Source organism: Heterocephalus glaber, unplaced genomic scaffold (assembly GCF_053883595.1).
Source record: "Heterocephalus glaber isolate CG9 unplaced genomic scaffold, H.glaber_assembly_v1.0 deba00001472, whole genome shotgun sequence".
Taxonomy (NCBI): domain Eukaryota; kingdom Metazoa; phylum Chordata; class Mammalia; order Rodentia; family Bathyergidae; genus Heterocephalus; species Heterocephalus glaber.
Genome location: NW_028258315.1, coordinates 23,619,458 through 23,643,613, shown reverse-complemented (window position 1 = coordinate 23,643,613; position 24,156 = coordinate 23,619,458). Strand labels below are relative to the sequence as shown.

General features: G+C 47.3%; 1 protein-coding gene across 12 annotated transcripts in view; it reads right to left on the bottom strand.

Moving 5' to 3' along the window:
- Carmil1 (capping protein regulator and myosin 1 linker 1) overlaps positions 1–21,273 on the bottom strand; it is a 305,246-nt gene extending 283,973 nt beyond the window's left edge. For 8 of the 12 annotated variants that reach the window (XR_015439361.1, XR_015439362.1, XR_015439363.1 and 5 more), the window contains exons 1-2: positions 19,935–21,272; positions 15,430–15,527 (exon numbers count right to left, since the gene is read on the bottom strand). Coding sequence is in view for 9 of the 12 variants with exons in the window: in XM_087181832.1 (XP_087037958.1) it covers positions 15,430–15,527; positions 19,935–20,598 (762 nt within the window). In the remaining 3 variants the exon portion in view is untranslated. Of the gene's footprint in view, positions 1–15,429; positions 15,528–19,934 lie in introns of all 12 variants that reach the window. The other 4 variants (XM_087181831.1, XM_004847586.4, XM_087181828.1 and 1 more) reach the window with 3 other exon arrangements.
- Positions 21,274–24,156: the final 2,883 nt, after the last annotated feature.

The window sequence follows — 24,156 nt, the reverse complement described above, 5'->3', positions numbered from 1 at the left end:
AAGGAGCATGCCGTGACACCTGTCTGCAGAAAGCACTTTGTCTTCTCTTCCCTGGGCCACCTCCACTAATGATGGTCCAGATACAAGCCTCCCTAGAGAAGCAAGCAAGACAGGAGCCCAGCAGCAGTTGCCTACTGGGCCTGGGAGAAAACTGAAAAATACTGTTCATGGATATATTAGCTGAAGTCATTTAACTCAATTCATCTTGAGCAGTTTCTCTTTCCAAAGCAGCACCCAGTGCCTGCTCATGACTCCTGCTTATGCAAGGGCTTTCACAGAGTTCTGTTTTCTTCATGATTCTGGTCTCTCTGCAGCTGAAATTCCCAATAGGAAGGGCCTCTCTCCAACACAGATGTGCCCTGTAGGGCAGAGCTTGAGGCGCTGGCTGCTGGTCAGTCTACAGAACCTACGACCACCCCTGGTTCAAGGAACTATCGCCAAGGTATGAGATTTCATGTACCAGGCTCGAAGACACTGACCCAAGGCAGCCCTTGGCAGGAAACTGTGGACGTGACAGGCTCTTGGAAGGGGCCACAGAGCCCAGAAGATACCTGGCATGCCCTGTCTAGTGAAAGCCGTCTTCCTAAGCAGATGTCAAGGTTCTACATGTGGTACCTTATTCTTTGGGTCTCTAAGTGGAGCTCACTAAGGAACCCAGTCCTTCTCAAACTTCAGTGTGCCTCCAAATTACCCACAAGGCCTATCAAAACAGACTGCTGGACCCCAGAGCTTCTAATTCAGCAGGTCTGCGTGGGACCCCTATGAACTTGCATTTCCAACACATTCCTAAGGGATGCTAGCCTGATGTCCTCAGGATGAAGTAAGGAGAAACACTGGTCTGAGCTCTTAGGCTTACCTTTTTTTTGAGGTACTGAAGAGAACATAGGGCCTTCACATTGACCTACATCCCCGACCCTTTCTTATTTTTTTATTTTGAGACAGGGTCATGTTAAGTTGCTATGTTGCCCAGCCTGGGCTTGAACTTGTGATTCGCCTGCCTCCACCTCCTAGAAGGCTGGAATTATAGGCATGCACCACCACACCTGAGTATCTTGCTCCTCCTGAGTATCTTGCAACAATACAAACTGCCAGGCTTGATGGCACATACCTAGAATCCCAGTACTTGGGAGGCTGAGGCAGGAGGATTTTTGCAAGTTGGAGGCCAGCCTGGGCTACACAGTGAGTTCTAGACCAGTCTAAACTACATGGGGGGTAGGGGGGACAATGCAGTGAGACAGATCCTATCTCCAAAATATAAATAAACAAAATAAAAATTTAAAACACACATGTATAAATATCTGTGTGGTCCAATTTGTTACTTTTGCAATACAGAAATATAAGTTATTTAACTACTTCAGAAATAAGTTTTGTTTTATTTTTTTTTTTGGTACCAGGGATCAAACTCAGGACCTTGCACTCTCGAGGCAGGCACGGTGCTACTGAGCTAAATCCCCGGCCCAAAATAAGCATTTTTAAAGGCGTTAGATTTTTTTTTTTTTTTTTGGTACCAGGGATCGAACTCAGGACCTTGCACTTGCAAGGCAGGTGGCAGAACCACTGAGCTAAATCCCCAGCCCCCAAGGCATTAGATTTTTTTTTAGGTGAATCAAGCATGCCTATACAGAACTGTAAATAATCAGACATAAATATAACTCCAGAAGCTAAGCATGACACATCTGATCTGTAACAGCCAGGGTCAGTTCCACCACACAGAGGACACTGGCCAACACGGGGAGACGTTTTCAACTGTCCCAACTGCAGGGAGGGTGGGGATGGTGCTGGCATCCAGTGGGCAGAAGCCAGGGATGCTCCTAAACATCCTGTATGCACTCACAGGCCCACCACAGAGAACCACTGGGCTCAGATGGTCAGCACATTGCCCGAGAGACATCCTGAGGCCAGTTAGCAAGGGAGAACCCAGTGCATCTGGAGATGAAGAATGCAGTACGCCCAGGGTGCTGCCTAGTGTGGAGATGCAGAAATGAAGCCCTTGAACCCATACAGTGCCTGGCCCCTGTAGAGCCAGGCAGTCACAGCTGACATCCAAGAGGAGGGGATCTGACTGGGCCCCCAAAGAGCCAACAAAACTCCAAAGGAACAGACACCTGTCAACGACTGATTTTTTATTAATCTAAGTAACTTGGATATGAAGAGGGGCTTTGGTATATTTCTGGATAAACTCAGATTTGTAATGAAAAAAGGTATGGGAAATTCACAATGCTTTTTTTTTTGGTACCAGGGATGGAACTCAGGATCTTGCACTTGCAAGGCAGGTACGGTGCCACTGAGCTAAATCCCCAGCCCCACAATGCAGTCTTCAGCAACACATTTCTCTATGAGCTGTTTGAGCCCTTTCATAAAGAAAGATTTCACAAAAGCAATGCATCCTCCTTGCAAGGGTGGAAACATCCTAAACCAATTTTCAGAGTGCCTGTGCTGGTTTCATACATCTCTATCCAGAGAATGAGTCACAGCCAGTATCTCGTGCAAGGCCAGGCAGAGATGCAAATTTGAGGTATTTGTTTTGAAATATTTATATAAAACCCACCTGAGCAATCTGTGACTGACTATAAAAAAGATTCTTATTATCAAAGCCTTTGGTACGATCTGTGCATGAACAGCTAAGATCATGACAATAGCTAAACTTACTGATAACTATGTGCCAGACATGATTTTAAGAGATGTCGTATGCAATATCTCTTAACTTTCAAAAAAAAAAAATCTATGATGTAGGTTCTGCTGTTTTTCCCATTTTACAAATGAGAAAAGTAAGGCACAGAGAAGTCAAATAACTTCTCCAAGGTTAAATGATAGCAAATAGCAGCTTCAGGATTCAAACCCAGACAGACTGATCCAACCACACAGAGAAAGTCTCTAAAGAAAAGGGAGATACAAAATGTCTGAGAAGCCATTGTTCATGAACCTAGGCACAATCAGACTCCAAGCATTGTTCTCTGGGATACGAAGATGTGGAGCCTGCTCTGATGACCACAGGACAGCGAGTGCAGCTCTCTGTTCCTTGCCTGCCTCGTTAGTCCTAACAACCCTGTGGGTTCTATCTGCCCCGTCACACCCAAGGTCCTTGCTTGTTTCTGTCCAGGAACTTCCTTGGGTGATAGTCAACACAAGCATGGCCACCCCAGAGTCCACAGGACAAACCAGGAGATGGTCCTGAGCCAAGACTGCTCTTCCCAGAAACACAGCTGGCCAAGGCGCCAGGGTGCGAAACCCACCTGCACACAGAGGATTGCTGCTCAGCTCCGAGAGTGACCTGCAGATGTCAGATGGAGAGACAGATGGCTCTTTCATTAAATCTCTGCAGCAGTCACACACAAATGGGATGCCACAGGGGCCGGGGATTTAGCTCAGTGGTTCCCGCACCTGCCTTGCAAGCACAAGGTCCCAAGTTCGATCCCTGGTGCCAAAAAAAAAGGGATGCCACTTCAGAAATGCCAAGTGTCAAGGTGCTAATGGCCTCTCCTTTCCTTCAGATGCCCGCACTAATAAGCAATGCTGGACAGCAAACACTGGACCATCTTCCTGGATCCAGGGTTTGGGCGGGGGGCTGGGGTTATGATTCAGTGGTACATCAACCAACCAGTATGTGTGAGGACCTGGGTTGAATGTCCAGTATATGAGAGAAGGGGAGAGAGACACAGAGAGAGAGACAGACAGACAGACACAGAGACAGAGAGACAGACACAGGTAACCAACAGACTGGAGAGAACAAAATAATAAGGGGATTAATGGGCTATTAAACTCCAAAAGTCCCCCTGCCCCAGATAAACTGTGAAAAAGGAAATAGTTTTCAGAACTTCGCAATTAACTCACAAATAATGAATTTGGGGAGGTAAAAGCTCTGCTAAGGAACGAGGCACCTAAGTGATTTAAATGGAAACCGGGCCACGCATGTGCTAAGCCTGAGACTGGGTCACCGGGCCCTAGTTTTGATTATCATCAGAACAGGCAGTGCCTGCGATTCAGCAAACAAAGCTGTACAAAATGTTTCCCTAAGCGGCTCCGAACGTGCCGTCCCGAGAATGCAGCCAAAGAACAGAAGCTTCACAGAGATTTGAGAGAAGGAGCTGGGTGCTCCAAGTGCCAAACGAGCTGTCTAGGACTCTGCACAAATCCCAACACAGCTGCTTCTCCCCAGCTCACGCCTATGTCACAGGATCCAACCTTTTTTTGGTGGCTAGTGACAACTGATTTAGGACAGATGGGATCGGGAAAACAAAAACTGTCTACTGGTAAGACCTCAGCCCAACAGCCTGGACTTCTCCTAGCCATTCTTCAGCGCAAATCCAATCAGAGCGTTGCTGTGCCCCTGGAAGCCAAAGCAGACTGTCTTAAAAGCACCTTGCAGCCAGGGATTTAGCTCAGTGGTTCCTTTGCCTGCCTAGCAAGCGCAAGGTTCTGAGTTCGATCCCCGGTACCAAAAAAAAGCACCTTGCAAAGGTGCTGCCATTGCTCCTATCTCTGCTTCTCTGGCTTTTGTCTGCTCTCAGATGAAAAAGAGTATGTCCTTGAAAGGGGAGGTCCTCTGCTTGTTCTGTGAGGCAGCAAATATTGGGGTGCCTGAGGAATGCCTTCCTAGCCAGGCCTGAAAGAGCAATCACAGGCACGGGGCACCCACAACCACATACAAGGGCAGCTCTGAAAGGATGAAAAAGGCTTACTGGACCCTAGAAGGCTCTTTAAAAAGGAAGCGGCTCTTTGAGCAGCAGCAGCAGCAAAGGAAGGACCACAGGTCCTTGTCACTTGGACCCCTCTCCCCAAGGAAGGAGACAGAGAAGGGGGTCAGGAAGCAGGAAGATGAGTGGCAGTAGAGGAAGGACCCTGCAGATTCTGGTGGAGTAAGAAAGGACCACAAGATTTACGATCTCGAGCTGGGCATGGTGGCTCACACCTGTAATCCCAGCTACCTGGGAACTTGAGGCAGGAGGATCACAACCTCAAGCCCAGCCTGGGCAACTTAGCAAGGCCCTGTCTCCAAAACAAGAAAAAAAGTAAAAGGGCTTGGGATGTAGCCCTGGGTGAAGGCCCTGCATTCAATCAATCCCTAGTAGTGCAAAGAGAGACAGAAATTAGACTTGTCATTAGCTATACAGGTGATCGATCGATGCCTTTGGAAAAAGCAGTGTCTTCCTTCACAATGACACTAAATTGTCTTCTAAGACCTTGGGTTGGCCCTGAATGCACATTAGCATGGGGTTCTTGTTAAGGACATTTTGTCTAATGAAAAGTGCACGAGTCTTATGGTTTGCAAATCTGCTCACTACCATTTAGCAAAGCATTCAAAGGCCCAAGGCAAGAAAGTCCCATGACAGGAGCACAGACCTCAATCGTGCCCTCAGGAGGGTTCAGCCCAGGAAAAAGCTACCACTGATTCTGCCAGAACGGTGGCAGCACTCAAGACCTGTGACTCTGGGGCCACATTTGCAGTCACCAAGTAAACACAGAAGCCATGGGCCTTTCCATCCCTGCAGACACAGCCTCACTGGACACACTGTGCTCCTACAAGCAGACCCGAACTGGCCCAGAATTGCAGGAAAGCACTAGGATTCAAGGAGCCCAGGCCATTAAGAATCACAAAGACTGGTGCACACAGGACAAACTGTTCTGCTAAGCAAGGTTTGTTTTTTTTTTAAGACAAAATTGATGAGGTGGAGGAATTATTCTCTATTGAGACTTTCTAAATAACAGTCAGGTGAATAGTTCATCCTTCAAATGCTCATTGTGCAGCAATCCCACTTCCAAGAATCTACCCAAGAGAAATAAGTATGAGCATCTACATACTTATAAGGCCAAACACTGGAAACAATTAAAATATCTGATAATATTGAATGTGGTTAGGTAAATTAGAATACACATCTACAGTGGACCAGTGGACCAATGGAGGACTGCACAAAAATTCAAACCCTTATAGACATAAACCTTTGTCATAAAGCCTAGGCCCAAAATTAAAATTTTAAAGTAGATCATAAGCCCGGTACAGTGGTACACACCTGTAATCCCAGCACTCAGGAAGCTGAGGCAGGAAGATTGCCATGAGTTTGAGGCCAGCCTGGGCAACACAGTGAGTCCAAGGCCAGCTTGAACTACATAGTGAGATCCTGTCTCACAAAACAAACAAACAAACAAAAAATAAATAAGTAGTACTGGGGACTGAATCAAGGGGCTTCCCACTGAGTTACATCCCCAGCCATTTTGTTATTTTTTTTATTTTGGGAAAGGAGCCACTAAGTCAATAACTTGCCCTGGCTGGACATCAACTGTAATACTCCTGCCTTAGCCTACCAGAGCAGCGAGATTATAGGTATTTGCCACCACTCCTGGCTTCATGAGTCCATTTCTTAAAAAATAAAAATTTATGCATAGGTTAGCATAGAATACAGGAAATACTTCATTCTGATGGTTATATGTGAATTGATAAGATTAAGTAGTGATGCTACATTTTTGCTTTCCTATGTTTTGAAATTTCTCTTAATAATGCAAATATCACGGATGCTCCCAAAATGTTAAAAAAATCTCTTTCATGTACATAGCTAGCATTTTGCACCAAGAGACCGTGCCTAGACAATGCTGCTTGCACTGTCTGGAAGGATACACAATTTGTGATATCACCCATTCTCCCCCACCCCACCCCACTCCTCCCAGGGGCACAATCTCAGGGGCCGCTAAGGAGTCTGAGGAAATCTATATTCAGTTCAGTTTAAGAGCACTCACCAAATGAGGGTGGTCCCTGAACACCTTCCAGTTTAAAAGCCTCACTGACAAAGCAAGGCGATCCGAATCCTGGCAAGTCTGAGAACATCCTCCAAGGAATGAAACTTTGGCAGGTGAGACTGTTTAGGCTGAGGACTGTGAGGCCCAGGAAAAGCACACAGTCTTCAAGTCCTCCAGCTGCCCTTAGGGTAAGAGGGAGCAAAACTGCTCTGTGATGTTCCTGAAGACTGTCCCAGAAAACCAATGGGGAGAAATTATTAAGAATGCAGCCCAGAGTAAGAGCAGGCGCCCACCCCACCCCCCATCCAACTCAGGACCTCACACTTGAGAGGCAGGCACAGCACCACTGAGCTAAATCCCCGCCCCAGAGCAGGCTTTCTGAGACTTGCTTTTCTCATCACTGGAAACAGCGAAACAAAAGGGGCAGCCAGCTACAGGCCATGCTGTGGGAGAAACTGGGTCCAGGAGAGGGTGCCAGTTAGACAGCCACCATGACCCTTTCGTGTGGGCATCAAGGAGGGCGAGGTCAGAATGAGCTGCGCCACGCTGCGGGAAGATGATCCGATCTGGAGGACGCACCCGCTAACCCCAGCCAATGCCCACAAGTATCTCCGGTGACTCCAAAGCCCGGCATCAGCAGAAACAGCATGTCCATCTCCCTAGCAGGAACTGAGCACTTTGTTCCAGCCTTGCTACAGGCCGGAGACACTGAATACAGGCTGGGGCACCTGTACAACCCAGCTTCCTACCTCTAAGGGGACTTTCCATGTACCTGCAGGTATCTAAAGAAATCAGGGGCCTGCTGGCCTAGGTTCATCAAAACAGAATGTTTTCAAGGAGTGGGGGTCTCCATCAGTGATGGAGCAATTGCCTAGCGTGCGAGAGGCCCTGGGTTCAAAACCTAGTAAAACAGAGTGAGAGTGAGAATGAGAGAGAAAGGGAAGGAGAGAATGAGACTGACTGATCTGATTGATTTTCAAAAAGGAAAAACCTTCTCCCAAGAAATAAAAGTGAGAAAAAGAACTCAAAGTGAGTAGGCTAGCCGGATGTGGTGGCACACACCTATAACCCAGCATTTGGAAGGCTGAGGCATGTTTGAGGTCAGCCTGGGCTACATAGGGAGTTCAAGGCCAGCCTGAACTATACAGTGAGACCCTGTCTCAAAAAAAAACCAAAAAAACCAAACTGAATAGACTCTTTCACTTTCCTTGCTGCTAATCCCCTCTCCAACACAGATATACACCCAAGCATCCTTCTTTCTCCCCCTTCATCCTTCTTTTCTCAAAGAGTTCAGGAAAGTGATTGGGAAAAAGAAAGAACAGAGCATAGTAACATAAAGAAAGAAAACCATTTGGCCATACACACCAATCCAAATTCTCATATTCTGTTAGCAGGTAAGTATTTTTCAAAGAGGAGGAAGAAGATTAGGGAGGGGAAAGAAAATCTTTATTATTCCTCAAATTTTAGTTGCCAGCCAGCGCAGTGAAGCATGCCTGTAGTGCCAGCTACTTGGAGGCTGAGGCAGGAGGATGACCTGAGCCCAAGAGTTCAAAGACAGCCTGAGAAACAGCCAAACCCTGGATCACAAAAAAAAAAAAAAAAAAAGACTTGCAGTTCACTGTACTTTAACAATAGATATTAACAGTGTTTCTAATGAAATGAATCCTATAAGTGTTAGGGTATCCTTTCAGCAATTGCTTTCTCTTTTATCTCATAACCATGAGAAAGAAAGCCTTCTCCCTATTCATTCCACATTTTGCTTAGACTTCCTGGCTCCTGATCCCCACAAAGACCCTTTCATAGCCCGCATCTACTCCCTCTTCTTCCCCCACCCCTTGTACCTAAATGCCCTGCTCCCAGGGTGGCTAAATCCCAGAGGCTAGAAAAACAGTATCTTTTTAAAAACAATGAAAAGTTATACCAAGGCCAGTTGGTATACCTTCAACAGCTTCCTTGCCCAAGGTCATTTGACTCTTATCCTAACTGCAGAAGAAACTGGGGCAGTTGCAGATGAGGAGCAGAATGTAAAGGCAGCTCGGGTAACACGGTCCAGCCAGCCAGGACGTTCTCCTGGAAATTCCCCCAGGCTGCTGCTCCAGGCCCCAACCCAGAGCTGGTTGGATACGGCAGAGCTGACTTCAGCTCTGAGTTCCAAGGAAATTCAGAAGTGCTCAAATACTGACCCTTTTATTCTGGGTTTGCCAGAAGTTTGGCCAGCATCCTTGGCAACCATGCCTGCTCTCCGATACCCACTCCTGAAGATCGTTTCAGTGTCACTGCTATTTTCTAAAGCTCACTTTTCGAGAGCCATGTAACTTCACCCTGGTGCTTTGAAAATCACCTATACACTGAACTGTAAGCGATCCTTAAAAGCTGAGACTCCTTGTGGTACCACAAAGGGAACTGTTCAGATTACCCGACAGGAGGTACTGGGCCTTGCACTGGGTGGTGCAAACCAAGGGGCCTGGTCCCATGATTTTCGGGGGCATTTTACCATCAGCACTTGGTGTGAATTTTATGTGTACTAGATTAAAACACCAACACACACTCGAATGTGCTACACTGAAGTTCACACACCAGAAGATGCCAACAGCGGGGTCAGCTACCAGCATAACCTACTTCTGTATAGAGCTCTGAGTCAGGCGTCAACTGCCATCGCTGCTTACTTGGAAAGCATCCTGAGATTGCAAGACCAGTTCTAAAGTCATGGGTTAGCAGGGCCTTGGAGAACAGGGATTCTCTCCACTCGGAGCCACCAAAACAGGACCCAGCCTCCCTTTCTGCGTATCTCTAATTTGTTCACCCAAACAACCTCACTGAAATCACTGAGTTTATAGCATTTGGTGTTTCATTATGAGCTTGCAAAGCATACTCTTCAGATACTATTTTATGAATCCCATGGAAAACTGTATTTTTTTAAATTAGCAATGGGTTTTTTCCTAAAAGTCTGGAAACCACTGACCAAGGCTGATGTCACTGTACACCATGATTTCCAGGGTGTTTATTTGTCTGAAAAGTGACCATAGCATGAATCATACGGCTACATCAAGTTAGGTATTAAGAGCCCAGAGAGCCGAGAAAACATTAAATAGACCAGCTGCACAACATGCACATGGCCCTGTGCAAAAGAACAGCTTTCATACCAGAGAATATCTGAGATTTAAAATAATCCATGACTGATTAAGTGGGCCAGATGCTTATGAAATTTTATCTGAGAGATATTCTCTTTTTAAAGTGCTCTCCACTTAAACAAATAGAACTTGAGTTAATATTTCCAGTTAACAAAAGACAGCACAGCCACCAAAATACTTCAAGGTTACATGTCATCTAAAATAACCCCCCAGGCCAGGCATGGTGGCACACACCTGCAATCCCAGCAGTGGGGAGGCTGAGGCAGGAGGAGAGCCATAAATTCGAGGCCAGCCTGGGCTACACAGTGAGTTCAAGGCCAGCCTGCACTACAAAGTGAGACCCTGTCTCAGAAAACATAGACACATCTTCATATTTTCCAACATTTGTAAAGCTAACTTACGCTTATTCCAATCAAACCTAATAAAGACATTCAAAAGGAACAAGCAAAAATGGCCAAACAATAGAAAGTGTGTTAAAGGGACTCCAGGCTAAATTCTCTAAACAAAATAAGTGAATGAACAGTTTTAAAGAAAAAAGACAAACAAACCAAACTCACTCACTCACATGCCATTCGCCCTACCTAGACAGTCTAATGATGAGAAAGGACATCCACAGCTGGGATGTAGCCCAGGGCACAGTGTTTGCACAGGGCCCCAGGTTTGATCCCCAGCACAAAAAAGAAAAAGGAAAAAAGAAGTGTAGTGGTGCATGGCTATAATCCCAGCTACATGGGAGGCTGAGGCAGGAGAATCCCATGAGCCCTGGAGTTCAAGGCCAGCCTGGGTAACACAGCAAGACTCCATCTCTAAAAAAATAAAATAAAATAAAAGTTCAAGTATTGCAAAAATTGGTAAAGATTCAATTAGCAAATGTGAGATGTGAATAGGAGTCTAAGAAAAATAGGGTCACTTTCTAATAACATTCCCCTAAAGATAACAGAGGAAGGTATCACAGTACAGATGGCTTGTCAGACCAGCCTGGCCACAGTGGACCTGCTCCCCACTTAGATTAAAGAAAAACAACCCACAGGCTAAAGCACTGTCCCTCTATACCACAGATGGCCTATGCTAACTTGCTGTCTTTAAATCTCAACAAAAAGTACCAGCTCTGGCCTGTTGCACCTCAATTTCCCACCCTGTCATTAGGTTCTCTGGCCAAATTCTGGAATAAGCAGCCTTCTTTTTTTTTTGGTACCAGGGATCGAACTCAGGTCCTTGTGCTTTCGAGGCAAGCGGCAGAATCACTAAGCTAAATCCCCAGCCCCTATAAGCAGCCTTCTTGATTCTTAAAACTTTACAATGCACAGAGGTATCTTCATGTCTCTGAAAAGCCACAAAGAAACTGATTTATCATTCAGGCCCTGATTGACAAATTTATCTGAGCACAGGAGAGATACTCCCTAAAGACACCCTGGCATTTCGGATTTCATTTGACCAGAGCTTACCTTGGGAATTTAGGACTAGTCTGCTGTCCTCTGTCCTACTAATAAGGCATCAGAAACCATGAATCAGCCTTTCTGACCTTGCAGTAAACTGATCCCAGCCCACGAGCAGAGGCTGCAGACAGTCAGGCTTTGAGGAGCCAACATCTCCTGTACCTGAGAAAACAGAGTGTGGCTCCTGGTGCCTCCAGTGTTCCCATTAATTAGGTGTTAACCCAGTGCCGGGAATTGTGCTGGCCGGTATTGAAATAAATCCCACCTAATCTCCAAAGCAAGGTAAATAAACAGATTCTGCTTTCCCTAGACAAAGGAAGGGATCAGCTACCGGCAGAACCAGGGAAGGCTCCGAACTCGGAGCCCTCTGCTTACAGAAGGCAGAAGAAAGTACATGTGAAGGTCAGCAGACACAGGTGGAAGCTGGGCATGGTGGTGCATACCTATAATGTCATCTACTTGGGAGGCAGAGGAAAGAGGATCCCAAGTTCTAGCTCAGCCCAGGCAACTCACCAATGTAGCAAGATCCTGTCTCAAAAGAAAAAATTTTAAAAGACTAGGGATGTAGCTCAATGCTAAACGCCCTGAGTTCAATCTCTGGTACCTTAAAAAAGAAAGACATGAAGGGCTGGGGATGTGGTTCAGTGGCACTGTGCCTGCCTGGTAAGTGCAAGGTCCTGAGTTCGATCCCCAGTACCAAAAAAAGAAAAAGAGAGAAAGGAAAAGAATGAAGGGGAGGGAAGGAGTGGAGTCAAGTCTCTACTGAGCTAAGATGGCTCTGGGTTTGGCCTAACCTGTCCCCTCTGTTCCCTCTGTGCCAAAAGGCCTCTACTCTTGCTCAGCTACCTTCTCCTCTTCCTCCAGGGAGTGTCAGCTTAGGTAGCTTCTGGAAGCCTCCCCACCCTGCAACCCTGCAGGCCTGAGGTAAGGGACCTCTTCCACACTCCTGCAGTCCCATCCAGAGCACCTCCAACCACTGCCTTGTGCCATGTTTGCCTCCCAGGAACCCCAGGAAGTCAAAGACAGTGCCCACCTGTCCACACCATGCACCTGGCAGCCTGTAGGGTCACCATAAATATGGAAAACTAATGTAAAAATCAGGCCAATCAGGGCCGGGGATTTAGCAAAGTGGTTTCGCCGCCTGCTGAGCAAGCGCAAGGACCAGAGTTCGATCCCCGGTACCAAAAAAAAAAAAAAATCAGGCAAATCAAAGACAAGAACAGATCCTAGAGGACAAGCTCCCTTGTCAGTGAAGTTGGCGACCACTAAACAATGCAGCAAATGATGTTTTCTATTACTTTCAGCATTGTGGCAAAACAGACAGGCTCTGAGTGTGGAAGGTGTGGGCACCTTCAGTAACTGCCTGGCTAACCCAAAGCAAGTCTTGTTAGCCTCTTCAAATCTCAGTTTCCCCATCTGTACAATGGAGACGTCAAAAGTCTGCTGTAGGAACTGAGGAAGGAAGGTTGTGCATGAACATGTGCTCAGCAAGGTGTTCAGCACCAGGTCAGTGTGCAAATTACCAGCTATTAAGACCATGAGAAGATGAAGATAAATCCTTTGCAAAAGACAAACTGGAAACAGTATGAGTTCTCAACGCATAAAAAGGAACCAAGTAACATAGAACAACATTTATGCCTTTACATGATGGAAAGAAGCCCAGGGTGGCCCTGGCGGAAAGGATCTGAAGTAAAATGTAACCAAGTGTAAGCCTTCTCATTTACAACCCATCAGTGTTGACAAGCAACTGGTGAATTAATTTTCTCCAAACTTGAAAACTGGCAATGTAGAAGTTATGACTCAGCTCTCCTTGCTCACACTTGAAGTCTGTCAGAGAAAGCCAGACCTGGAGTATTGCTAACAGTAAGTCCTGCCCATGCAAGCAAATAATAGCCATCAGGAGTGTAGGCCAAGCTTCTAGAAGCTGTTGAGACTCCAGGTTGGGAAGATAAATGCTTAAATTAAAATACATTTTCAATTTGCTTACAACTTTAATCAGCTCCAGCTGATGCTATAATGAACCCTCTCCCCCAAAAAAGTCTTTAATAACTCTTTAAATGGTTCTACTTTTATTATATTGAGCACAAGTCTGTCTTTGAAATTTTATAATTAGAAATTTTAGTCATGGCCTCTGTCTAGTGTTAGTGTAATGAATAGTATCCATTCCAAATAATAACAAATGCCACTTGGTAGACTGATGCAGCAAACAGAGCTTGATATTTAAGTTATATAGAAATGGGTCTATCTTATACAGCTACTACATAAATAAAAATGCACTTTATGGCTAATGGTGTAGCTCAGTAGAGTTTTTGTTTGTTCTGAGGTACTGAGGATTGAGCCGAGAGTCTTTGCACTGAGCTACACCCCCAGTCCTATTCATTCATTCAAGACAAGGTCTTGCTACTTGCCTGGGCTGGGCTCGAACCTGCAATCCTCCTGCCTCAGTCTCCCAGAGAGCTGGGATTATAGCCACGGACCTCTGCACCCAGCAGTAATACAGCTCTTGCCTGGCATGGGCAAGGCCCTGAGTTCAATCCCCAGTACCAAAGCAAACAAGCAACCAGACAATGAGGATTCCCCAGCCTAGGACCCTGTGCCCTCGAAGGGTATAATCCCTTAACACTGCCCCCAGCAATTCATCTCAAAGGCTGGAGGGAACCCCAAGTCCAGTGTCAACACCAGCACACACTTCCTCCAGCAGGCATTTCCTCTGAAACATCAAAACTCAAAGGTGACAAATGCTTTGTTCATATTCCCCTTAGATGGACTTGAACATCTGAGAAATTTAATTAAACAACCCAATATGGTATAAATTCTTCAAGCTCCTCCACAAGATCTTGTTAATAAAGTCACACATAGGGCCAAGGATTTAGCTCAGTGGCACCGCACCTGCCTTGCAAGCATAAGGTCCTGAGTTCGATCCCTGATACCATCAAAAAAAAAAAAAGTCACATAATCAGCCACAAAATCAAAGACAATAAATAAAATCTGGGCCATCCCAGGCTCCTAGGGCAGAGAAGGTGTGCTGGTTCCAACACCCAGAAGGAAGCTCCCTGCCTCCATCCCAGGCTCCTAGGGCAGAGAAGGTGAGCCGGTCCCAGCACCCAGAAGGAAGCTCCCCGCCTCCATCCCAGGCTCCTAGGGCAGAGAAGCTCAGCCAGTCCCAGTACCCGGAAGGAAGCTCCCCCACCGCCATCCCAAGCTCCTAGGGCAGAGAAGGTGAGCCGCATGGGAGCCAGAAGCACCCACCCATGGAAATGAGAAGACACATAAACAAGTCTCAAAAACAGACTTCTGGAACACCTACAGCAACCCCAAGGGGAAACAAGATGGAACAATCTGATACTCAACCACCTGGACTCTCTGAACTGGCAACAAAAGAGGATCTGGGAAAAATGAAATCAGAAATAATTACTCAGATAACAGCAAAGATTTTGATCATGGTGCAAGATATGACTAATAAATCTAGAGAGGACACAAATAAATAAAATCTGTTTAACATCCAACTTCAAACAGCATGAAAACAGTCTCTAAGAGGTTATCTGAGCAGGCATTGTGACACATTCCTGTAATCTCAGCTAGGTGGAGGCTGAAGCAGGAGGATTTCAAATTTGAAGCTATCCTGGGCAACTTATAGAGACTGTCTCAAAATAAAAAAAATCTGGAGACTGTAGGTCCCTGATAGAACTCTTCTGGCTTCAAGCCTCAATACAAAAACAAACAAACCAACAAACAACAAAAAGAAAAAAGAGAGTGCTTATCTGAATACACCTGTCTGTATGGACTTATAGAAGTACAATTGGAAAAATTTGATTTTTTAAATTTAAATGATCCCAGTTTTAACTTTCAACAAAGAAAGATTCCACATAAGGAAAAATAAAATGATCACCAGGACTTTTGGTGCAAAACACCACAAATAAGCCAGGCGTTGGGGCACATACCTGTAATCCCACCTGAGGCAGGAGGTTTGGTGGGAGTTTAAGGTCAGCCTGGGCTACAAAGGAGATCTTGTCTCAAAAACAACAGCAACAACAGAAACTGGAGAACTAATGCTGCATGGAAATCACAGTTAAAACAACGGAGAAAAAGACACTTTCACTCCAAATATTTTAATAAAAATAAGCAACACTTACCAGCACTTTGTTTTCAACTTTGTCTCCCTTAACTTCCAACTTTACTTTCTTCTTCACTGCAATCTTTACCTTCCTGCCAATAACATCCTTTATGCTTTCTGAAAGAAGGAAAGAGTTTCATTATGTTTTGATTAACAAGATAAAAAGCATTAAGGAGAAGTTCTCCTTGATTAAGGGAAGTTTATCTCATTGTTTTTAGTCTTTCTTTTATTCGCTTATATTAACAAACTGATAGTTCTCAGCCATGGGGAATTTAATCAACAACTACTTTGTGTCTTACAGAAAAACATCTGACACAACACCAGCCTGTGCAAGGCACCACAGAATCTTGCCGGGGAAACAGCAGGTGCACACAAGGTCAAAAACCAATGTTGGGCAGTGTGATGAAACACTACATTGCATGCAAGCCATAAGCACAATAGGAATCCATCAATTCCCTTAGTTACTTCTGGTTCACCACAATGCCACACAAATATCATTTCCTACAAGTGACTTGTCATGAAGTTTAGGGAACGTGGAAAAGAACAAGAACTGGACCAAAAATAAATAAATAATTTTTTTTTTTAAATCCTACTTAGGGCCAGGGATTTGGCTCAGTGGTGGCACTGCCTGCCTCGAAAGTGCAAGGTCCTGAGTTCAATCCCTGGTACAAAAAAAAAAGAGCTGGACCAAATGACTTAGCCAGAAAAAGGCACTCCTAGGCTTCTGCCCTTCCAAAATCATCACAGCACAGCATGCCAAAGGGTGGTCAAGGCAAAGGTAAAGTAGGAATCAGGAGAAGAAAGATGTAAGAAAATATGGGTGACGGCAGTGAAGTCTCTTTGACTCCCACAAGCAAGCACACCAGTCTCCACACATCCCACAACCTCCTGCCACCGGGGCCGCTACAAACTGCACATCTCCAACTCCTCTCTCTCAAGCAGCAAGTCAGTCATCAAGTGCCCCAAAATCCACCCTAAAAACTGTTCCTGGCCTCTGGGCATGCATCTCCACTGGAGGGACCTCAAAAGCTCTCAACGGGGCTAAGGCCATGGTACCTTCAAACCACAGTGGTGCTTAAACTCCCAAGTCTCTCAGGCCACTCCTGGCCTCAGCCTTGGTCATTGTATGCCATTCGAAGTCTCACATTTTTTAGCATAAAGTGCAGATAGATCCAGTAATCCCTAACATCTCCATCTTTCATACCCCCAAATTTTGTATGTATTACTCTCTTTTCTGGCATGCCTTTGCCCTATTGTCCTTATTACTTGACTTATCCTTCAAGAATACAGCTCCTGGGCTGGGGCTCAGCAGTGCCATGCCTGCCTGGCAAGTACAAGGTCCTGAGTTCGATTCCCAGTACCAACAACAACAAAAAGGAATACAGCTCCTTCTTCTAAGTCCCAGTAGCTCTGTGCTCTCTATTACAATCATTTTAGTGTATCTATGTGTTCAACAAATCCACATGCACAGAGGCACCTCCTAAGCACCAGGCTCTCTACTGCATGCTGGACAGAGATGGTCCCTGCTCTTCCCGGAGTTGACAACCTAGCAGAGGCCATGGGGGTGGCCATGCCACTAAATGAATCTGTCACAGGACACGGGATCATGGGTCAGGGAGCACATGAGGTTTCAGGGAGAAAGCCCTGAACTGAAAACTGAAGGTGCAGGAAACAGACTACTGCATTCCAAAGTGGAGCATAGAATACAATCCATTCAGATGCAGGAGGAAAACAGAATTCTTCTACTTGCAATGTGCGTTTCAGTTGATGTTTTAGACTGCTAAAGCATGCCACCTAATTCAACAACTAATTATATGTTTATCAAGGGTGACAAAATTTGCTTATTGTGGATTATGTACATCAGTATGAAAGTTGAGTGGCACTGAGTTGGGTAAGAGTGAAGAAAGGGAGGAAAGGACACTGTCAGCACAGACATTAGGCTTGGAAACATGAGAAAGCTCGTCAGCCTGTTCCAGGAGCAGCCCCAGGTGGAATGTTTGGGGCAAGGGCACAAGTCGCGGAGCCCACAGCACCCTGAGTGCACAGTACAGCAACCATTTCACCAGACCTGGAAACAAGCGCCGGCCACTCCCTCAACTCCTAAGAGAGGACTGTGGGAAACAGGAATCTGAGCTGGCCTGGAGAATATGCCCAGGGCTCTTAAACCACCTTGGTGCTCCTGGAGCCTGCTTCAGACAGGACTTCTAAAGGCCAGCTGTGTCTGGGAACAAGGCCATCCTTGCTGGTTTGTAAGTGGGGGTCTCTGGAACCACAGGGTGCACACAGCTCTTTATAAAATTGTGTGTGCCTGAGATGAGACAGAATTCTACTTGGACAAGAGATGTGCTTCTTCTATTTTTTTTGGTACCGGGGGATCGAACTCGGGTCCTTGCATTTGCACAGCAGGTGGTGAAACCATTGAGCTAAATCCCCAGCCAGAGATGTGCTTATTCTTACAAAGCAAAAAAAAAAAAGCAGCACAGTGACTCTTGATGCCAAAACAACAAAATCAGAGTAATGTGGGGAGAAGCAACTGGTGCCCATGGAAACAGAGGCCTGGTTTGAGCCAAATTCTAAAGCAACCTTCCTGCTAAGGCCACTGAACACAGAATCCCTGTGATGCTGAGCTCCCCAAGGATCAGAACCAATGAAAAGCAAATAAATAACAGTGTATTTGTGCTCATATACAGGAAAGAGATTAGGAAGTCAGACACCCAAATATTAAGTCATATCGCTGAGTGGTAACGTAGGTTACATAATTCTTACTCTCAACATTTAAATTTTTCTACAAAGAGCCTGCATTTATTTTATAATCAAACCCACACAGGACACTGCTGAAATGCCTTGGGAGATTCAAATGAGGGAATATACATACTGAAGACTTCCCAAGGCCACCATTTTGAACCGACCAGAGCAGAACCCTTGTGAACACCTGAATTTGGAGAAAAACACAGGTGCACTCAGTTCCCTTCCCAGCCTAACCAGACCAATATAGGCCTGGGAGGGGGGGCCTAACAGGAATAGCATAAAACATGTCACTTGTTGGGGAGAAAAGATAGGCAACACCTGATAAACCCAAAAATTCCATTTCAAGTTATGGGTCAAGTTGAATTTTTAAAATACACCAGTTATCTATTTTTGAGAGCCATCAATAGAAACCAGGTACCTTACTTCCACTGTCTTCACCCTTTCACCTGACTCTTAAGTACAGTAATAGCCTCAACTTCTCACTCAAGGACAACACACAAATTTAAGCTCTCCAATCTGCCAGACCACCTTGAAGTCTCCGCCTTCATTCCCTTTTCCGGGGCGTCCTGTCGGAAAGGTCTGGGCCCCCCGGACCAGGATGGGCCACTTTCTGGGACTAATGCTTTATCTCAAAGACGCACTGCACAGGGTTGAGGGGACTGAAGGGGGCCACGAACAGGATGACCGTATGCAGAAATAGGCCCACACTCTGGGCTCTCAAGATTATTTGAAGGCTTTTTCCCCCTTTTTAATTCAAAAAAAAAAAAAAAAGCAGAGACTTCCATACAAACTAGCAACAGCTTCTTCCAATGAAGTTTCACCTTCAGAGTTACCAGGTACTGAGAGGGCACACACGAATTCCTACGTATTTTCGCCAAAAACAACGCAAGGCCAAATTCCACGCACAGGGATGAAGGGGTGCTCAGATCTTCCGCTCGTGGGCACCTTTCCAAGGTGCAGGTGTGCCCGGGCCAAGAATGGCCCAGCGGGAATATGGGTCACTGGGACTCAGAACCGCACACAAGCACACGCACAGCACAACCTGACACACGCAAGCTTAAACCTAGGTTTTCAGAACTCTGCCCCAACCTATTTTAACTCTGCCATTTTAACCCTCTAGATAATTAAGTTAAACCCTAAGATTTAAAAACCAGTTCCCCGCCCCTGCCAAGGAGCTAAACCTCAAGGGCCTGAGACAATGGGTCACCTTGCACCGGTATCCCACCCACACCGGCTCCCTAGGGCGGTAGGGGTCTGTAGGTTAATCATTACTGAAATAAGGCTTTTATCATTAACCCCCAGTTTCCCGGCCCGAGTTTGCGTCAGCCAGGTAACCCTTTCGCTCCCAGCTCCTGCACCAAGCCACGCCTTGCCAGGCAATCACCGACCCGGACCGGGCGCCCCGGCCCCCAGGGCATCCCCGAGACACGCACCTCCGCGGGGCGCTCCTGGGGGAGCCCGCCGCGGGCCCTGGACGACCTCCTGTGCCGTCGCCGGCTGTCCCGCTGCCCTCTGGAGTTTGGGGCATCGGCGGGGGCTGGAAGGTTTCCCCCCGGCTCTCAAAACTCCCCGGACCGAGGCGGCCCGCCTCCTGCCTGCGCCACCCCGGACCCCGCGGGGGAGCCTCACGTCGGCCAGCGCCTCCCCTCTCGCTACTCGGTTCTACGGGCATCAGATGCGCGCGAACTTCCCGGCGCCCCCTCCTACGACGGGGGCGCGGAGACCCAGGCACCCGCGGCGGGAGGGCAGGGACGCGAATCGCGGCGTCAGTCTCACCTAGCAGCTCCCTGGGGACGTCGGCGCTCTCCTCGGTCATGGTGCCCCTCGGTGCGGGGGTGTCACAGGGCCAACTCTGATTTACGGCCCTCGCCCTTCCCGAACCCCTAGTAAAGGAGTGGGCCAGAGAAGGGGGAGCGGAGATACAATGTTGCCGCGCCCCCCGCCGCGCGGAAGAAAAAAAAGAGTTGTGAGGACTAGGTGGGTTTGAGGCTACCGCGGCTACATGTCTCCTCCCCCGGCTCCCGGCGACAGCGCGGGGCGGGCAGCTCCTCGGTCGCCGCGCCGGCTGCACCCGCTGCGCTCCGCACCTACGGCCTAGGTGGAGGCGGAAGGCGCGGGAGGGCGGGGAGGCGGGCCAGGCTGGGGCGCGGGCCTCCCCGGCTCCTTCCCCTCCTCCTCCAGCTCCTCCTCCTGCTCCAGCTCCTCCTCCAGCTCGGCAGCTGCTCCTCCAGTGTCTCCGCCTCACCTCGCGAGAGCCGACCCCAGCCCCCGGCCTCCCTGGCACCCGTGGGTCCCCACTCCGGCCGCGCAGGTTCCCGGCGAGGGGCGCACGCGGGGACGCGCGATGCGGGGCGGCGGCGGGCGCCCTCCGTGCAGCCTGTGCCGCCGGAGCCGCTGAAACCCTTCGCTGGAGAGGACCGGGAGAGCGCCCGGGAGCCATCTGCTGGCCGCCGGGGAGCAGAGCCGGGAGGGGATCCCGACTCCCGTCTCCACCTCGGGGACGACCCGAAGGGCCCGGAGCTCCAGATCCTGCAGACCTGACTGCCTTGGACGCTGGTTCTTTCCGGGACCCTTTAACGCATGTTTATTTTCCAGCCCCCCTGAGATTTGGTGTCACCGCATCAGAGTTATTAATGTTCCGTTTCGGGCGCGCGCAGCAGCAAGACGAAGCCTGTAAACACTGGCCATCTGGTGAGGGGGCACTCGTGTGTGCCAAGCCGGAATCCCAGCCGCCGGGTGCAAACTCCGACCGCGGCGGGGCCTCCCACCCTCCGGGCACCCAGGGTACTTGGGGTCCTTCACCAGAGCCAAAATGAGCCTGCGGCTAAATCCGATCCTACCAGGTTCGGCTCTCTCCAGCTTCCCTGTACTCCACCCCTAGGGACGACTTCAGGGCCCCTAAGTACGAGCCTGTGTGGCCCGGCGGCGGGGAATGGCCCTGGCTGTTGAATCGCGTTCCGCTTTTAAAGGACAGAAAGAGGGAAGGACAGAGAGGGAATCCCACGTGTGTAGCTGTCCAGTTTTAAACACTACGGCGGACCTGAACTTCCGGAAAAGGAATCCTCAGCCTCTGAGAGGGGCGTTAGCTTTAGGGCGTTTACTAACTCGGCCCTTCCCACCCTCTTGCCTCGCCCACCCCCACTCCGCCAACTCTGCTTGCTGTTGGCATCCTGGCTCCTCAAGGTTATCCGATTCTTACCTGTGTTTACAAACCCATCTCGTGTGTACTTTCTTTGTGAAATATTTACGGGAGTTTTCAGCTCACTGTGAACCCTAAACCAGTAGATTGCCTGAAGCGCTGTTTTGTAAACCCAAACCTACTGTGCTTTGTTTTCATTGCCTGTGTATTTATCTCGTTTTACCATTCAACGCTTGAATTTTTCCTTGAGTCTGAGCTTTGAGGACAAATTTAGAAAGCTTAAGAGGTGTTGTGTGTGTGTTTGTGTGTGTGTGTTGCTGGGAATGGAGCCTAGGGCTTTGCCCATGCTAGACAAATACTGTACCCTGTGCTCCTCCCACCGCCTCAAACAACCTTTCGTAAAGATGTTCAATCAACATTTGTTAACTTATTTCTAGCTTTGGACCTCAAGTTCCTGATTGTTTCAAAAATTGGCAATTTCTTTCGAATGTATTTCCTCCATACATTCAATATCTTTCTTTTTCCTTCTGCAATAAATGGAAATTAACATCCACAAACTGTCTTCAAATGTGTGTGTTTAACCAGACTTTTCTGGCACAAACCAGTAAACTTTCCAAAAGAGCCCTAAGGGATCCAAACCATGTGGTAACTTGTGAAAATAAGAACAAAAGATCTTTCCCCCCTCTGGCCTGAGGTTGTGGAAAGGATAAAGGAAAGGCTGTGTGGCAGCCCTGTAATTCAGGATTCCTTGGCTTCTGCTACAGGAGCTGAGGGCTCAGTAAAGAATCCTTTTCACTACAGTGAGGTCCCGATTGGCTCCTGCAGCTCTGAAGAGGTGGTGAGTTCTGTGGTCTCCTTCACAGCCTCCACACAGCAGGCCTGCTTTTGGAAAGGGTAACCACTTACTTCTTGGGTGCAAAACCCAAGGATGTTTGGGAACAGCAAAGAGACAATGTGAAGGAGCCCTGTTCGGAGCTTCAAGATCCAGCCAGGGGTAGGCACCCTCAGCCCTACATGGCCTCAGGGCCAACATGGAATGCTGTATGTGCCTCCTCATTCTGTGGAAACAAATCTTTAGTGTACCCAGCCTCCAACTTCCAGACTTAAATTCATCTCTTCCCTGACAGTCTTGATTAAAAGAGTGGTCAAACTACTGCATGGAACTGGTTGCCATTTCATCCGCTGTGAACTGTGTCTTTATCTCAGTGACATTTGGAGGTGGCTTGAAGCATGAAGTATTGGTCATCTGAAATTATGAGTTGGAAAGTTAAGACAACTTTTTCCAGGGAATCCCTACTGCAATGAACTTTTAAAATGAAAAAATACACTGACACACATTTAACATCTACCTGCAACAAAGTTTTTCAAACTTTATTTGAAATTCATGACCAGACATTTGTATCTATGTGGTATAATTTATAATTCATTATGGTGAGAAAACACTCTCTGAATAAAAGCAAATTACTGAAAATACTTAACACTGATATAATGACTGAAGGTATTATCATAACATATCATATAAGGGTTAAACCTATGTGTCAGATAAAAGGGCTGAAAACCAAGACCAGACCAGGCCACAACAAGCCTTTATTAGGGGAATAGATCTGCCGGGCTGTCTCTGAACAAAGGAGAGACAAAAGCAATATGGCCGGGGCAGGGAGAGTCTTTTATAGAGACTGGGGTGGGGTTGAGTGAGGCAGTGACTAGGGAATGGAGGAGCCCATGGTGTCACTAGGTGGTAGGAGGTGAGCGAGTATTAGGTTACTTTCTAGGCGGGAACAGGGGCATGCCGGGAAGAAGGGTTTATTCTTTGGTGGGAGCAACCATCTTGGCATGACGTCACACAGGGGAGGGGGCAAGGCACCATAGGAAGAGGGCAGCTACTATACATAATAGCTGCTGAGGTAGTGGGAGACCTATCACTATGGAGACGAACAAAAAAGTTAAGAAGACATCAGCAAATTAACAAAAAGCCCAGACTTATGAGGCCAATTTGGGATCCTGCCTAATTCATGGATAATTGGCCTTAAAACTGGAAAATTTTGAGAAATGTGACATTAATATGCCACTCTATGCCACACTGTAACGTCCAGGGTGGACAGCAAGCCACTGCTCTGCCGGAATGCAGCTCCTGGCAATCCTAAACCCAGTATCTGTAAAGAACTAAAGAACTAAAAGAACTAAATAAGCAGTTTAGAATAAAGGAGCACAATTTATTTGAAGATGGGGAAGGAGGAAGAGAGAGATGACAGCTACTCTGGACAAGTAGGGAGAATTTGAAAATGAATTGCTCATGGATTTCTTGTCTGTAGCTCCTTTTATTAAGATCCTTGTTCCACTTAAGCTCTTGGAATCTGATTGGCTCCCTGGCTTGTCTTTCATCCTAACCTTGGATTTCTTCTGGCCATGTGACTTCTTCCCTGGCCTTGTAGGTGGGGGACCTAAGAACTGGTACTTTAGGTTTAAAGGTTAAGTGAAGAGGGTTGGGGATTTAGCTTGGTGGTTCCGCTGCCTGCCTCAAAAGCGCAACGTCTTGAGTTCTACCCCCGGTACCCCCCTCAAAAAAGGGGGGGGTTAAATAAAGGGAAAGTTTGCCATTCATATGTTAATCGTGCTACCTGGGAACTTTCCTGTCCTGCACATATATATATACAATTTGTGTGTGTGTGTATGGGGGATCAAACTTAGGACCTTGCACTTGCCAGGCAGGCTCCCCTGCCACTGAGCTAAATCCCCAACCCTGAATTCTCTGCCTTTATCTTCCTAGTAGCTTGAGTTTAGCTGCCTTTGTCTTTCTAATTCCTCAGAGTCTAGCTGCCTTTGCCCTTCTAATTGCTGGAGTCTGGCTGCAGAGGTTAA